Source organism: Periophthalmus magnuspinnatus, chromosome 4, assembly GCF_009829125.3.
Source record: "Periophthalmus magnuspinnatus isolate fPerMag1 chromosome 4, fPerMag1.2.pri, whole genome shotgun sequence".
NCBI classification, from domain to species: domain Eukaryota; kingdom Metazoa; phylum Chordata; class Actinopteri; order Gobiiformes; family Gobiidae; genus Periophthalmus; species Periophthalmus magnuspinnatus.
Window position 1 is genome coordinate 17,206,518 of NC_047129.1, and position 17,514 is coordinate 17,224,031.

General features: G+C 38.9%; 1 protein-coding gene across 3 annotated transcripts; it reads right to left on the reverse strand.

Moving 5' to 3' along the window:
- Nucleotides 1-10,768: 10,768 nt before the first annotated feature.
- Nucleotides 10,769-17,438, reverse strand: sirt5 (sirtuin 5). Of its 3 annotated transcripts, none has more exons than XM_055221485.1 (9): nucleotides 17,112-17,387; nucleotides 16,924-17,029; nucleotides 16,292-16,425; nucleotides 13,969-14,194; nucleotides 12,949-13,036; nucleotides 12,548-12,601; nucleotides 12,359-12,482; nucleotides 11,498-11,613; nucleotides 10,769-11,416 (listed from the first exon to the last, which is right to left on the reverse strand). In XM_055221485.1, exons 2-9 carry the CDS (start codon nucleotides 17,018-17,020, stop codon nucleotides 11,344-11,346), a joined length of 912 nt encoding a protein of 303 aa, XP_055077460.1. In that variant the 5' UTR covers nucleotides 17,021-17,029; nucleotides 17,112-17,387; the 3' UTR covers nucleotides 10,769-11,343. The 3 variants fall into 3 exon arrangements, with proteins under 3 accessions (XP_055077460.1, XP_033820802.1, XP_055077459.1); XM_033964911.2 differs by having other exon boundaries at nucleotides 10,780-11,416; nucleotides 17,379-17,401; XM_055221484.1 differs by having other exon boundaries at nucleotides 10,786-11,416; nucleotides 16,924-17,023; nucleotides 17,374-17,438.
- Between the last annotated feature and the right edge of the window lie 76 nt (nucleotides 17,439-17,514).

A 17,514-nucleotide genomic window follows, 5' to 3' on the forward strand; every position in this document is an offset into this window, starting at 1 on the left:
CCAGTGTGGTGTATGAATATGTGTGTGAATGGGTGTAAAGTAGTTTGAGCAGAACCATTTATAATCCAGCTAAGATAGTCCTGACCAAGCCTCACTTAAGATCTGGAAATGGGACAAATTTCTCTAAGTGTACCTAACTTTACATGATTAACGTACACCGTAGTGAAGGTAAAGACGAGGTAGGGCCAGGTGTTGTGCAGGCCTCAATGACAGATGCAGAGTAAAATCCTACAGTACACATAATATACAGACGCAGCACTCGCAGCCTCATTACCAGCAGATTACTCAGCACCTGATCCCACTAAGCTCGTTAAACAACACTGCTCTACAGTTCTGTCACACACTTGGGAGATGATTGAAAAAAACATTGCATAATCATATCAACAAAACTATGTAAAATCAAAACAAATATAACAATTGCGTTCATGTTGTATACAGAAATGTCAAGGTTGATTTTGATTCTATGGAAAAGGCTTGATACACACTATACCAATTATGATACCACAATGATAACACCCAAGACTTATTGTGCTTGTGTCTGTGCTATAGTTATAATCTGACACCCGTGGATCATTATGTTATAATTTGCAAATTTGCACAAGTTAATAAAAGAAACAAGTCAGCTGAATTCCGCGTTAGAAAACTGCGGTGCCCGACGGGAGCTGTAAACATCATCACAACAAAGAGTCGTGTAGCTGTCGGCTCCTCCTATGGATACACTAGCAAAATGACTACTCGACGCTGCCAAATACTACACGTATCACAGATTAAGATACATTTGATAATAAGTGATTAAAGATTGCTCAAACATGCACGAATCACTCCAAAAACAACTTCAAGAGGGTAAATGAGAAGGAAATAACTATGTCCAAGTATTTAAAGATCAAGATCATGCTGGAACTGTTTAGGAAAGCCCTGATTCTGTTCTAAATTAGTATCTACTTTCCAGACTAGTTTTCGTATCAATTATTATCTGGGAATTGATACAGTATTTTGCCAACGCCATTTTTGTTGCTAGTAACAGCGGTAGAAAAACAGTGGGAGTTGAGTAGCATATAGAGAGCTAATGAAACATAGCACTGTTGCCTTTTTTAAGCATCAGCTGCTCAAATGTAAAATGCTGCAGGATTCTCAACATTCAAGCTTCAGCCATGGACTCATGAGGAAATAGAGTATCTAATGTAGTCCCCACCCACGGGTGCGTGCTATGGTAACAAGATTCCTCTCTCCGGCTTCTCCGTCTTGTTATGAACACCACATTAAGCAGGTAATCGAAAGATAAGACAACGCACAAGCAGTAAATTAGAGATCGAGATATATCACAAAATGGTTGATTCCACAAATATTGCTCTGAAGATATCCTGAATTTGAATGTCGAGTGTATTTATAATAAAAAACTGCTTTAAAGGTGGACTATGTCACTATGATGGAGGGTCCACCCACTGCTTTTCTCCATGGAGATGTTATTGCTTTGCCTAAACTGATCCATCTCCAAGCAGGTAGAGGTACGTCTGGTAACTGTCACATACAAAATACAGAAAAATAAGGTTTAAAGGTTTAAATTAAAGATTTTTATAATAAAACCATTTAGCAAAATTATGTCTGAACTCTAGTCCCAGCTAAGACTCTGACTCCTCTTATCCGTCAGCCACGTTCATGCTCTGAGTGAGTGACAGGCAGACTTATATTTAAATATTATATAACAGAAACTTTTATCCATGCTATAACACTGTTCACTCATCGTTAGCTTACTCAAAATGACATTCTGATAGGTTCATGCATGTAACTATGACTCTGACCAATGATACATTGGCAAAACAACAGCTGGATGCACATTTTTATATTGGGGCGACGGCGGCTCAGTCGGTAGAGTGTTTATCCTCTGATCCGCAGGTTGGTGGTTTGAATCCCACTCTCAACATAAATACACCATTGGTTGAGCAGTTAGATCCACTGACCCAGTTCCCATAGATGAATAATGTCCTTGGGCAAGACACTTAACCCACCTTGCCCTCAGTATCTGCGTACACGTATGTATGAATGGGTGAGTGGTTCCTTGACTTAAAGCGTTTTGAGTGCCTTGAAGGTGTAAAAGCGCTCTATAACAATGTGAAATACGAATTCTATTTCAAAATGTCTAAGTTCATTCTATAGTCGCCGTTTTGAGTAACACGTCCATGTCTTGGTACTTTCAAAACAAGCTAGATTAACCACTTTGCCAATGCACATTCCTCCCCCGCCTATTTTAACAATTCACCATTAATCACTCACTTAAGTTTCATTTTGCGTTCCTCATTATAACTGCCGGGAGAGTAAACTGACAGAAGCAGCAATTAAACGTGATGTCAAACCGCACGGCGCCCTGCAGCTAGGTGCGGGCTTTGAAAATAACAAACATAAATTTGACATTTTGTGGATGAATGTGGGTGCATATGAGAGCAGTACGTGCCGCAGTACACCAGGGGCTGTAGTGAGGGAGTCATGTGGGTAGTGTGTGCATACTCTTACACGCTGCAGGCTTCCTCGGCTTCGGCCCGCTTCACACTCGCTCTCCTGAGTTCCCACAGCAACACATTAACACTGGCTTCAGCGCGCCACTGCCAGTAAAAACGGTGTGTTAGAAGAACATCTATCTTTGTGGGAACGCTTTGATTATGTTCCTGTGGAGAGATTTTTCAACTCCGGAACATTCAGGAAATTTATAGGCATAACAAAGATGTAATTTGGTGATTTTGAAAGAGGTTGTTTAAGTATTAATGCACGGTAAAGGCTGAATATATTTGAACATAAATCCGAATATGTGGACAAAAGAAGTGTACAGAATTTTGAAGTCAAAGAAGGCGACAGTGGCTCAGTTGGTAGAGTTTCTGACCCACAGGTAGGCGCCGCGATTCCAGCTCCCACAGATGAATGCTGTTGTTGTGTCCTTGGGCAAGACACTTAACCTACCTCACCCTCAGTGTATGCGTTCACTGGTGTGTGAATGAACGGGTGAGTGGTTTCCTGATGTAAAGCGCTTTGAGTGGGACACATTTTCTTTTCTGTTTGAATGATCACAGAAAGGAGACATTATTTTAGCAAGAATTTGAATATGTAAAAAAAACTTGGTATTCAAATACTCCAGACTTTATTGTGTATGTTGTATATTTAGACCTGGCAGCATAGCGAATTTTGAAGCGCAATATATTGTTGAAGTAAATATAGACAATAAATGATAATATTGGAACCAAATCATGAATTATTCTCAATGTACAATATTGTTAAAACAAGAGCTGCAAGAAATAAATGGCAGAATGCAACACTTTTGTAATTAGTTTGTGTCTATAATGAGTCATAGAAGTTCAGAATTCAGCTTTCTACAGGTCATATGTTACATATTGCAAAAGAAATAACCAAAACTTTCCCACTAGTACAAAATAAATGTATACATGATAAGTTGATATAGTAATGACAGGCCTATGTAAACAGATTTCTTTTAAATCTTGTATGAAATGGTGTTAATCTGCTTGTAGAGTAAACACTGTAGGTCTATACATGCATCAAAATCAATGATAATCAATCACAAGGTTTGGATTGACAAGTTTAGATTGTATTTTTTCATATTAAAAATAAATAAATATTGCTTTTATTATCAAAAGCAAGACAGAATTTCAATCAGTGCAAAAAGTCTGAAATCTGCTCCAAACTAGAGATTAGGGATGGGACAATAAACAATAACATAATTTATCGTGATAAAAAGGGTTGACAATAATCGTTCATGGGACATTTTCTATAATGTGATAATCGCCAACAAAGATAATCGTCATCATATCACCTGAATGTGCAGAAAAAATTACTTATCCACAGGGGAGTCAACGGGGGAACAAAGGGGTCTGTTGTCCGGGGCCCCAGGGGCTTAGCGGCCCAGAATTGGACCCTCTTCCTATTAATTTGTATTACAGGGGCGCCACATGAAGCTTATTGCCCCGGGCCTCCAAATTTCAGTTGAATGCCCTGCTTATGCAGAATTTTCTCTGTTAAAGTTATAATTATTCATATCCATAACAACTTTAATCACTATCATGATATAATCCTTCATCGCAATTGTTTTGGCCATGATAATCGCCAAACAAAATTTCAATATTGTCCCGTGCCTACCAGAGATGCACCGATACTTTTATCAAGTATCAGCGACAATATAAAAAAATTAGTTGAATCGGGTATCGAGTCCATGATATCGATTCAGCACATAATCTGTTTGGGCCTTTAATTGGATGTAATAAGACGATTTAGACGAGTTTTGTCCAGAAGGTCTCATAATGTTTGAACTTTTATTCATGCAAAGCTGTTCAGTAGTTATTTGAAGGGTAAGCAACAGTTACATAATACTATTAGATCACTTGTGTAATAAGTGAACTGTGTTTTAAGAAAATAAGTGCCATTTCCCATCCCTAAACTACTCAAAGCCAAAGTATCGATAACGGTATTGAAGCTGAAAAAGCCGGATCGGTGCATATCTACTCCACACAAGATGCTTTTGCTGACAGAGGACCAGATCTGCTGTAGGTTTAATGGTAAGTATGACTTCTTAACATGATCACGAAAGCCCAGAGCAGAACAGAAGTGAGAGCTGAATAGATGATGTAACTAAAATGAGTTGGTACACAGCATATCCCACACAGCAGCTGCAGACCCTGTGGCTAACGCACTTTTCCTCTCAAAATGAATAAACTATAAGTTTGTCCAGAGTGTGAATGAAATATCGATAGCACTGTGAGTTCCAGGTACAGTGGGTTAGTATATAGAGGGGTGGGCTCCGACACAGCCGCCGCTCTCAGCTAATTCACTTTCACTGTTTGCCAAACCAATGAATAAAATATGATGCTCTAGTTTGTGAAAAAGCAAACATAATCTTTAATTTCTGTGGAGAAGTTTTGTGAAGAACGATTATTCCTCCAAATGTTTCATCAAAGTGCCTGGAGTGGTGACCCAGAGCGGTGCAGATGTGGTACACTCACGTCTACATTGATCCAAACAGAACAGAAATCCTTTGTGTTGTGATTTAGATTTTTAAAGAACAACTATTGCTTGTATCTGCTAAATAACATTACATTATAATATGACAAGATCCTCTTTGCTCACTTATTTCATTTTAAACTGCTATATTGATCCAGTAATAGAAATTCCGATTCAATCCATAGACTGTATATATAAATGTACATAGCTAACCTGCTAGCCACGACGTTCCAAATAGCAAGTGATCATGGGCTATGCTTCTGGCTCCATCGGCTCTGGCTCCAGTTCACTTTCTATTGAAAAACCATGGTCCCTCTCTCTGTAACTGCTGCTGTCAGACTTGTCCTTTTTCATCTTAAAATGTTTGTAACGTTAGCAACAGGTTTGATTAACAGTATTGCTAAGCGCCCGCTCCCTGCTAAACCAGCGCTGAGGGCGGGAAGGGGCTTACCTTTAACAACTTCGCTCCAGATTGGCTCCTTGGTTGCTATGATACCCACAGTCAGAATTCCAAATCTAGAACTGGGCTCCAAATTCGCCTTATTCCTGCTAGCCTCGTTGAGCTTCATTAGACCGGAGCCGAAAGTTGTGGGCGACGTCACACTCAGCCTCACTTGGGGTCCCACCTGAGGAGCAGGAGGAAGCGTCTGGGGTGAGGAAAGTCTGAGAGACCCAGCTTAGACTGCTGCCCATACAACCCAGATAAGTGGAAGAAAATGGATGGATAAGTACAAGGGTGTGGGCGGTGATATGGGGTAGATGAAAACAGGAATTTTCAGAGCACTTGCAGGACAATAAAGGATTACTCAAACACACATCATTCAAGAAGTACATGATGAGGAAACACAGTTATAAGTTAAAAGCTCAAAGTTGATTTTGTGTGCCTGGCATCCAGAATACACACTTTCACCAGTGAATCTCCCCGTTTGCAAATGGTTGTGATTGACAGGTGGATTAGGCAATCAGGGGACAGGCATCATCCGTTCATATAATAAAGGGAAAAAATATATATCACAGTGCTAAACTCTATTAATCTGAGGTGAGAGAAATTTTATTTTATTTTCAAATCATATGTGAGCAATCAGCTGCTTCGTTTCACATGCATCACTGAAAAAAACGTTGGACGATCATGTTTGACAAAGCTTGAGACACAACAGAGGACGTGGGCACCAGACTGATATCAATCTGTATAAGAAATAGCGAGAGAGAGATCAGTCTGTATTTTCCAGGCAACAATTTTGCATAATATGTTTCCTTTAAATGACATTTCACATAGACAACTTTTAACTTTCAATCCACTGTATCCTAGTCTCTGCTTGCAGCTACCAAAATAAAACACCATAAATTTGCTTCCCAGGCAATAATTCTGTTCAAATATTCATAAAAGATTTCCCAATGTTTGCACAAAAATAACCCTCTGGGAAACAGGCCACACTCCACTTTCCAATCTTAGGAGTCAGTGGAGCAGTGGACAGCACCAGACGGACTCCGGCCTCTGTCCACCGAAGGTCAGATGTGGGTGTGCAGCTCATAAAGGCAGTGCCCAGTAAAACCTCAGTGATGTGTGTGTGATGGGGACACAGTGACATTGAAGGGGATATTTACTGCAGCCTCACCACGAAGCCTCCTCCAAGTGTTGTCCCTGGATGTGCAGTCTGCAGTCTGCCAGAGGGGGGAGTTCTGCTCAAAACACACGTCCAACACCTCCGGATGTGTGGGGTAAAGAATCTAAGACAAAAATATAGTCAAAGGAAGGAATACACAATCAAACATATACTGCACAGTTAATACAATACAATATTTACAGTGAAGCATCTGCCACCTCCTTGTCTCTATAGAGATGTAATTGCTTCGCTTGGGATGTTCCACGGTATGGCATTGAACATATCTCCATGGAGACAAGCAGATGATGCCACCAGGCCGAGTTGCAGGTCAGATCTGTGGAGAGGCGACCCCGCTCCCATCAAGAATACATGCTTTAAAACGTATTTTGGGTCAATAAAAAGCTCTTTTGTTGAAAAAATGCAAGATAAAAATGTTTATGCCATACTGTGGAACATTTCAGGCAACGCAATATCATCTCAAATAGGTGGCACAAACCAGAAAAGTTACATAGTGCAGCTTTAAGTCTTGTTTGAGAATCCATTTTTATTCTGTGGCTTTTATTATTACATGTTTATTTGTCCTCCTTTTATGCTTAATCTCTTTGTTATTATTTTAAGTTTGTGTGTTTTACAGGATTTTATTTCTGTTTTAAAATTTTTAATACTTCTATTTGCTCTTCAGATTAAATTTGTTGGTGTTGTTTTACTAGAGCCAGTTTACCTATTTGTGTATTTCACTAGGCGCAGCGCTTAAGAAACAGCTTTGTTTGTAAAATGAGCTGTAGAAATAAACTGGATTGGATTATCGCCATGGTAATTGGATGGACATGGCACAGAATAACGAGGAATAGATGATTTCCTCTTCACTGATCCTATATTACTTCCAAGAAAATACTAATCATGTTTCCTGGTAACTTACAGGCATCATACTGGGATAGGCCCGCTCTCTGTTGAACCAGGAAAGTTTAAGGTCAAGGACATAGGGTTCATTTTACCACAAAATAAAACAGAAAGTATCGTTGTTTTTCTTGAGTAATTACAATGTAGTTCATGTTTTATAGTTATGATATGACCATGATATTTTCTCACTTTTCCAGCCAGAGGAGAGGATCTGGTTTCCCCGATATCAGATAGGCATGATTGACAGGGGGATTAACCAATCAGAGAGAAGCATGGTCCGTTTGCATCAAATAGAAACATGGCTGGTTACACATGAAAAAGAAAAGAAAAAAAACATACACAACTGAGAAACAGAGCAGATTTTTGTAGAGTCAACAATGGAGGTTTATAAGTTGTATTTTGTTCTGAATGTAGAAAGGATGCTACTTTCATTCTCTTACAATGTTACTACTATGTTTTAAAGTGAAGTGCTCTCATGTGTTAATATTACAAGGTCATACAACTGTTCTGTTTGTTTTATTGATGGTGTAAAAAAACAGCAATCTCTTAAACCCTTGCTGTATAACACAGATTAAACTTTGACCTGTAGCTCTAAAACTTTTTGCACCAAGTATACCACCTAAGAAAATATCTTGCTTTCCAAGTACCACAAGATCAAAATCAGGTCTCTAACAGGACTATTTAAGGTCCAAACTATGACTAATCCATATCTAAACCACAGACTGTAAATAAATAAATGGACATAGCTAACCTGCTAGCCGCCGCGTTCCAAATAGAGGCGATCATCGGCGTGCTTCTGGCTCCAATTCACTTTCTACTGAAAAACAGTTGCACCTCAGGCTCATCATTTTGGTCTTAAAATGTTCGTATTAACCCGCTCTACATGATCCTGGTACAGTATTTTTATTTTGCTATTGTGTCCGTGACTCAAGATATGAACATTAATAACAGACAAATATGGTTCCTTTTTTCCCCCCAAGGTCGCTCCTGCGAGTGTTAGCAACAGGTTTGATTGACAGCGTTGCTAAGTGCTTGTTCCCTGCTAAACCAGTGATGTGGGCAAGAAGGTGCATTACCGTCAACAGCCTCACTCCAGACTGGCTGTTTGGTCGCCATCTGACTGGAACAAAACTCTATGGGTGACTTCACACTCCCTTAGTTTACTTCTTTATACTGTCTAAACTAGGTCTAAAATAGGACTATACCATTGTTGCAGAAGTTCTGTTTTAGATTCTTTGTTTTAACACTTACATTAACAGGTACGTCATGTTATAAAATAAATCTCCATGTGTCTTCCAAGTGTCTTGCCCAAGGAAACAACAACAATGCTCGTACTGGGATTCACGCTGTCAACGTCCAGGTTTCCATCAACTTAGCTATTTGTAAATATGTATATAAAGTACTCTATATGAATTCAGAGGTAAAAAGTTACTGAAATACAAGTATCACATGAAAAAATCTACTTCCGCCATTTAAAACTGTACTTAAAGAGTAAAAAGTAAAAGTATTTCCATTTGTTTAAGTGTTAAATGTAGTGATATTGATTTAAAAATATATATTGATTACTGATTTAAAAATTATACAAAGTTTGCAGCAATATGAATAAATTTCTTATTTTTTCTCATAAATTTTGTGTATTTATTTTTGTTCCCTCAAAGCCATTTGTATCTGTAATGAGTCATATAAGTTATTAATCCAAACTTAGTGCAAAGAAAAAGTACACAGGATAAATAGTGACCACCAAAAACATTGTTCCATCTGTCATGTATTGAAAGATAAATGGATATAGTGATTATTGTGGCAGAGCTAATGAAAAGTACTTTTTACTTTACAGTCCAGTTCAAAAATATAGTTAAGTAGAAAGTACACATACCTTCTCTCACCTGTAGTGAAGTAAAAGTATCCAGTGTAAAACGTACTTAAGTAAAGTACAGATACCTAAAATATCTACTTGTACTTTGTTACCTTCCACACTGGTATATGTACTTTCTTTATATTGTCCTTGCTGTATTACGTGTTGAGGCTAGAGCAGAGAAAAACGTCCCTGGATACAGAAAAAAAAAAACAGTGTGGCTGACGTGTGGTGGCAGGATGTTTGCGGATAAAGGTCTCGTTTTTTTACATTACACTCTGAACTACAGTTTGCCTTCCTTTGCTTGGCTTTTCCTCTCCACTTTATATCTCTATGCGTTTGACAGGCCTTGCTGGGCAGTACGGCGCAGATTGGTGTGAAATTGGCTCTGTTATTTTTGGAGCAGAGTCATGGGGGACCGTCGGACCATCATCCTCTCTCTAATGAGCAGGTGATGGAGGCATAGTAGTGGAGGGGGGAGGATGAGGAGGAAGGGGGGAGGGGGGGATGCTGTCTCAAATACCACACACATGAACAGATGAGAGACAAGTGATAAGGCGCCGACAACAGGGAAACAGATCAGAGAGCTGTGTGGCGTACGCGGTTTGCAGTTTATAGAAATGTATTACTGTTACTGTACTGTACAAACAAATCTAAAGAAAAGGTATCCAATGATTAATAAAAAGATTAATCTAGACCCATTTGTGCACTTTAAAATGCTTTGCAAATACACACAATTCTTATATACTACGCAAAATTGACCCCGGTGAGCTTTAAGCCATGTTATAACGCTGTTACCTCATCAAAAACATAACTGGAGTTGTGTTTTGTTTCATTCACACATGTTTGAGAAATCCTGAATTATTAGTCTGTCCACATCTCCAAAACTCAAAACGTTCTGTTCCACTTTGTGATGTCGTGAAGTGGTAGTTTTCAAGTTAACAGTTCCTTTTACATTTTGTTCAGTACAGATTGGCAATTCCAGAGCAGAAAGTATCCCAATGATTCTAGTGAAGGCGTATGGGGTTTAAAAATACAGTGGAGCACTTCCTGTATTACCACATGACGACATCACGTCGTGTTTTCAGTTTGAGAGACGAACGCATCCTAAACATGCAGGGTCTGTGTGTGAAACGCGTGTGAATGAAACAAAACTACATGTATGTTTATGAAACAATATTATAGCATAGATCAGAAAATAGTGTAATATAGAACCTTAAAATAAATAAAAAATTAAATAAATTCACGATTTATCAGTGTGGATGTTATACTGACTGAACTGTGCTGCTGTTTTGGGAATGACCCCCTTGAAAAAGAGGTTAATTATCTCAGTGGGACGTTTTTTTAAATAAAGGTGAATTAAAATATATGTATGGTCTGTTATGCTTACAAAAGAAAAAAAAAACTTGAATAAGACAGAAGCAAATGTGCAGAAATGACCAAACTGCATGTATTTAATTCAAAGTGCTTACAAACCTAATTATATTGTGACGAGATCAAACTGATTAATGGACCTTCATGTATCACCAGAGCTCAGAGAAAACAAGCTTACCGTTTTATACCCGTCTATAAAATCAGACAACACTGAGAATCACACGCAGAGTCCACAGAGATTTCATAAGAGCCAATTTCCACACTGCAACTGCATGAAGCCTCACGCAGCAAACAGCCAAATACTGCCCCCTAGTGTAAAGCATTACAACTATTACCCCATAAGACAGTCCTGCACAAACTTGTTCTTCATGAATATAAATACTAAAAACTACAGCTTGTTTTAGCCTAAGCCAATTCAAGTTCATAACACATAATACTCCTTGATCATTAAAGTAAGTTTGAACTGTATTTTTTTTCAAATAATGAAAAAAATCTATATAAAGTGCCATCAATTTCACATTTCCTTCTGATTTTTGCATGTGTGTATGTGTGTTTATGCTATCAAAAACATCTAAATCTTTGTATTCATTTTGTACCATTGTCTACAGTCCTAACTTTTCACTCTGGTTCTGTCTTGTGGCGGGCCAAAGCAGGGGGCAAGGTGGTCCCACAGGGGCCGCAGAATTGGAACCTGGAAAACACAAGAGACATGTTTACCTGTAATCTAGAAATTCATTGTACTTGTGATTCATGAGTCTGGTTTTAAATGTACTTGAAGCTCATTGTAGCTGGAGTGTCTTCCATGTTGAATTCAGCCACCGGGATCCCAGCCGCAGCAGCCTGGGGAGCAAACATGGCCGCTGGGTACACAACAGAAGAGGTACCAACCTGCCAACACAGTTAAACCAGGTCAGAATATGATACAAGTTATAGTAGTACATTTAAAAACTACACACCTGATCAAATCTATGCTCAGTGATGGGAAGAATACTTTGAAAATGAATTTAGTTAAAGAATACTGAATACCTGCATTAATCTGTAAACGTATTCAGACACATGGTCCAATCAGAGTACTGTATTCTGAGTACTTACAATACTTTTACATTGAGTTGCATTTAAATTATAGTGTAAAGAGGCAAAACAGGATTAAAAAAAAGGTTTTATATTTGTTTCACAATTTGTTATGCATTTGCTGTCACTAAATAGAGAAGAAGGAAAAATTACACATACAAAGGCCTATCACGATGATTACTATATCAACTTATCGTTCAATATATGATCGATGGAACTTTTTTTTTCTTTTTGCACTACTGAGAAATTTTGGGTTATTTTTTGGCTATATGATGAGATCTGAACTGTAAAAGGTTAAATTAATAATTTCTATGACTCATTACAGATGCAAATTGAGAACTAAACTGTTTCATTCTGCTGTTTATTTCATGCAGCTCAAGATAATATGATAATCTAATATGAATTCAAATTGTTCCCAAGTATTGTAGAACACATGCATTCTTCAACAAAAGATTTAAGAGCTAGCGAAGGGTTGTGGAGATTTTTAGCAACATTTCAATAGCTACAACACATTTCTTAAGACTAGACTGAAAACCCAGGGAGGAGCCCGTCACACACTCACCACAAGGCACAGGTCGCAGCTGTCCATAACTTGCTCTACTTTTGTGAGGATCCTTGAGTCTAAAGTTTCCCCAAACCAAACCACGGCTGGTCTCAAAAGGCCATGACAACCTTTGTGTTCACATCTGAAATACACACACGAGTGAAATGACTGGTAAAAAAGTACTAGGTGTGGTCTAAATAACTTTACCTGGGCAACTGATCTACAGGGATCTGTGCATCTTGTGTGTGAGGGTCAGGAGCTCTGCGGAGGGCGTTTAGGGAGAAGAAGAGTTTTTAAATAACAGCAGTTGGGCCTAACAAAAATATATCTGTCTGTAATACACAAGGGTTTGTATTATAGTCCATTATGTTGCCCTGTTTCATATTATAACTCAAGCTTATTTAAAATGTCAGATAAAACTACCATTTGACTTTGTTCACAGATTTTCCATTACAGAGTTATTCAGGTGTTATTTAGACACCTCACGGCTCGGCTTTGCTTCCCTGGTGTTTTTCCAGAATGAAGCTGATTAATATCGATTTTCTGAAAACCTTCTACACTATTGTTGATGAAAACAGTTCAGGAAATGACAAAATGTGGATTCTCACCCTTTGCCCTCCAAGGCGGCACAGATGGGGCTTTTGTAATTGTTGGCTTCATGACCACAAGTCAAACAGCGAGTTCTGAACAGGCTTCCTAAAGAGACACATTTGGAAACCAGTTACGTATGAGAATCCTTTCCCCACCTATTTAAAACACGTACATACGCCAAGGCTTAATTGTTCACATAGGACCCATCCCATTTTTTTCTTGGACTGGAACAAACTTTTGAAATTACACTGTATAAGGAATAATTATGTGAGGGTTTCATCTACTGGCACACTTTGAAAAAGGATTGTTTGATTGGCAAATGAACAATAGCTTTAGTATGAAGACACTAGGTATGCCATTGTACACAAAGGTGCACAATGTAAATTTTCTGGTGGCGTTAAACTTATCAGTCTCCATGGCAACAAGCCGGTGGTGCCAACAAGCCTGGTTACAGGTCAGATCTAAGGACAGTTAACCCCCGCTTACAATAAGAATGCATGTTTTTTCAAGGTATTTTTAAGCAATACACACACATTCAGGGACCGCCTTCCTGCTGGTGCCCAGAGTCAGGAATAAACATGGCGGATCAGTGTTTCAGTTTTATGCAAATAAAACCTGAAACAGTGTTACAGGCCTCTACTTTGGAGTCTGGATTTAAACTTTGTACGGTTCTGTTTAGCTGTGCATATGACTTTAGTGTTTTTATTCTGCACTCTTCTCTTTTAATATTAATTTTATGATGATTAGTTATGTTTTGATTTGTTGTATTGTGATTTTATTATCTTTCTTATTCCGTAAAGTACTCTGAATTAGTTTGTGTGCAAATTGTGCCATAAAAATAAATTTTCCTTGTCTTGCCTTGCCACCTATAATTCAATAGCTACAAGATATGTTTAATGCTATACTGTGAAACAACACCATAACGCAATAGGCGAAGCAAAAACATTTTGGTAAATGGACCCTCCACCAGAAAGTTTCCATAGTGCACTTCTAAATATTTCTGAATCATCATGCTCTCTGATGATGTTTTGGTTTACCATGTATTTCTAGGACATTCTTGGACCCAGCTCTACGATGCAGCTCGTCGATGTTCTGAGTGATGACAGTGACTTCTCGTCCCTGTTTGCTGAGTCTTTCCTCACACTCAGCGATGGCCAGATGTGCAGGGTTGGGGTTTTTAGTAAGCATGACCTCGCGTCTGTAGTGATAAAACTCCCAGACACGAGATGGATTTCGGGAGAAGGCTTCGGGGGTTGCAAGATCCTATCATAAAATAAGCAAAGACATAACACTGGAGAACAACACCACATTGATGTTAGTGTACAAGTCACCTCTCTTGATTACCCCAGACTGCAACCCAATAGCGGCACCATCACATCTGTAGAAGCTAATTTGCCCTGTGTAAACACCCACTACTGCTTGAAGGTGTACAGAAGTCTTTAAGCATGCATGTCTTCCAAAGTACCAAAAACGAGTTCAGCAATTAGTAGTTATAAATTCATTTATTTGGCTCACCTTTGTCACAATAACACAGTGGAACATCTATAGACATGGGCCATGTCTCAATTCGACAGTTGCACACTTCGTCGGCTGCATTTGAAGGGCACTTACGTCACTTCCGGCGCGACAAGGTCTGTCCCGTTTCATGCACCCCATGAATGCGGCCAACAAATGTGCCCTGGTTTTCGAGCGTTTCCATGGAGATCGGCTGAGAACAAAGCGTGCGTCCAAGCACACTTCACGCACTGCTATACCCCATCATGCACCGCGCATGACTTCTTCAACAGGAAGGTATTTTAGTTATGTAATACTAGCCCAAAATCACCTAGAACGTTATATTTGCCTATTGATATTCAAAGGGAAAGATTAATTCTTTACTTCATTCAATCTAAACAAAAATAACCGCCTGTTTGACTCTTCTTCAATTAAATAATAAATAATAAAACTGTAATTATTTTGGTGTAAATTTTAAAAGTGAGTCAGCAGTCGTATAGCTCATTAGTCAGCAGCATATCACAGTTGCTAGGCGACGTAACGTAAGCGGCGTAAGATAAGCGCACGGACAGTGGCTGAAGTACGCTTCATAGCATAGGCCTGTCCCATTTCAGCACGGCCTTTGCAGTCGATTTAGGCCTATGCAGAGGAGTACCCTTTATTGACTGGGTACTTCGAATGGTACGTCGACGTGTGCACCGTTGAGACATGGCCATGGTCAAAAATGCCTCTGCACCTTTAAACACCTGGAGCCAATTTCCTGCCCCCTTTATACCTGGGGTTTCCATTTCAAACATCTAAACCACAGCGCCCCATATAGGCTGGAGGTGCACAAATGAAACTCGGTCAAAATGGCTCCTGTAATAAACTTTAGCCTTTTTAAATCTAGGCTAAATGATTAAGTATTCAGAATGGCTTTTAGCATCTGGTAATGCAGTTTATTTTGTACAGTATGTTTCATTGTTTCACTGTTGAATGCATTTGAATTATAGTTTAAAGCGGTTCTGTTTTTATTAGAAAGAACTGTTGTCACCTTGAGCATTTCAAGGGGTTTCATAAATGAATGTTGATTGAATGACTGATTTCCCTGAACTACACCCCCTGGCCTTTGGTTGACCAGAATTTGTAATAGTTGAGTAATCTTTTTATTTCAATGATAAGCATTTGTATGGGACAACAGCAGGAAGAAATTAGTTAGTGAGTGAGTGAGTGAGTGAGTGACTTGAAGATGTGGTATTTTTTTATATTTATACCTCATGATATACAAGTTTAATCTGTCTTTATACAAATACATTATTTCCTAGTACATTTTTTCTACATAAATAATATTTTTTGCATGAGCTCCCCCCCTACAAGTGTAGTCTTGTCAGCAGAGTTTAGGTCAGATACATAGAGATACACAAGAGCTTTTGTCACGCCCCCTTTTTAGTCAACTTATCGATTGGCAGGACATGTCTTTATTCGACCAAGACCAACTTATCGTTCAATATTTGTTAGATGGCACAATAATTTTAGGGTGTCAGTATTTATCATGGGGACCTTTTTTTAGTACTAGTGGTAAATATTTGGTTAATTTTCAGCACTACAATGAGATTTAGACACAAACTAACTACTTAAGTGGTACATTTTGTTATTTATTCATTACTGTTCATATTTTTAACAATTACAATTACAATACTTTATGGGGAAAATTTGCTTTATGGTTTAGTTTCGATATTATCGTTTCTCGCCTATGTTTTCTTATGAAATGTATCGCACTTTATAATTTGTTATCGTGACGGGCCTAACCCTAGTCTGAACATCACAATGCATAAAATAACTGAAAATATAGTAGTATAAGTATGAGTCTGTTTTGAGATATCTGACCTGTGCTTGCCATGTTCTCCAGTATCCTCCGGCTCCTCTGAATGTGGGCACTCCGCTCTCTGCACTGACGCCTGCTCCGGTGATAATGGCAATCTTCTTAGCCTTAGAGAAAATGTCCCTGAAGGCTGCCAAATCTACTCAAAAACACACAAAAAACCCCAAACTCATTTAGTTTATATAGGTATCAGCAGCTTTGTAATAATGGTAAGAAACGCCACATTCAACATACACATAGTGATGTTGTGTTATTACGTTAAGGTGTTAAAGGCTATGTCACTTTTCTGGTTGAGAGTCTATCACCAGCTGGTCTCCATGGACATTGCTTTGGTTTGGCTGGAATGTTCCGCTATATGGCATTAAACATGTCTTACTCCATGGACACAAGCAGGTGATGCCAGAAGGCCACGTTGCATGTCAGATCTGTGGAGTAGTGGGTCAGTTTACTTTAAGAATGCATGATTTTCAATGTTTTTTTTTAGCAACAGAACACATGTAATCGTTCTCCAAGATGAATAAATAAATGCCATACTGTGGAATGTCCAAGCAAAGCAATAACATGGAGATGAGAAGGGAGCGGAACCTGCACATGAAAATTTACATAGTGCACCTTTAGTTTGTTATGAAAAAGTTACCTGAACTAGGTCTGGTCATGTCTTGCCTCGGTTTCCTCAGATGAGCATGCAACCGCGAGCAGAAAAGTCCTCTGCGGGAAATCTGGTGCAAGATCATTTGGTTTAACTGAGGAAAAAATGATAATAGAAAGTACACAATATATAAGCATTTAATATCACTTTCCTCGTAGTTAGTTGTTATAAACTACCTGACAGCTCGTGTTCACACCATATTCTGTATAAATAATATACTTGTACAGTGGAAGGTTCACACAGGCCGAAATGATTTAATATTGTCACTTCCTGCTACCACTAGTCACCTTTATTTTAGCCCAGATGCTAAAGCTACATGTATCAGCCGCTGGTGGTGATTTAAAGCTAACAGGCTAGCAGGCAGAGACGTAAAAGTGTGAGTCCCGTCCTCAGCCAGATTTATTTATTTTTATCACCCCATTATCAGAGTGTTTCCAGCCCACCTGCCTGTCAGAGGAAGCACCGTGGGACGAGGAAATAAACACGCGTGGAAGAGGTGGGTTGCCAGATTACGCGTTCACTTTTCAGCTCCCGTCCACAAAAGTGTGACTTCAAAGTGAGTCATGATGTGTGGCTGCC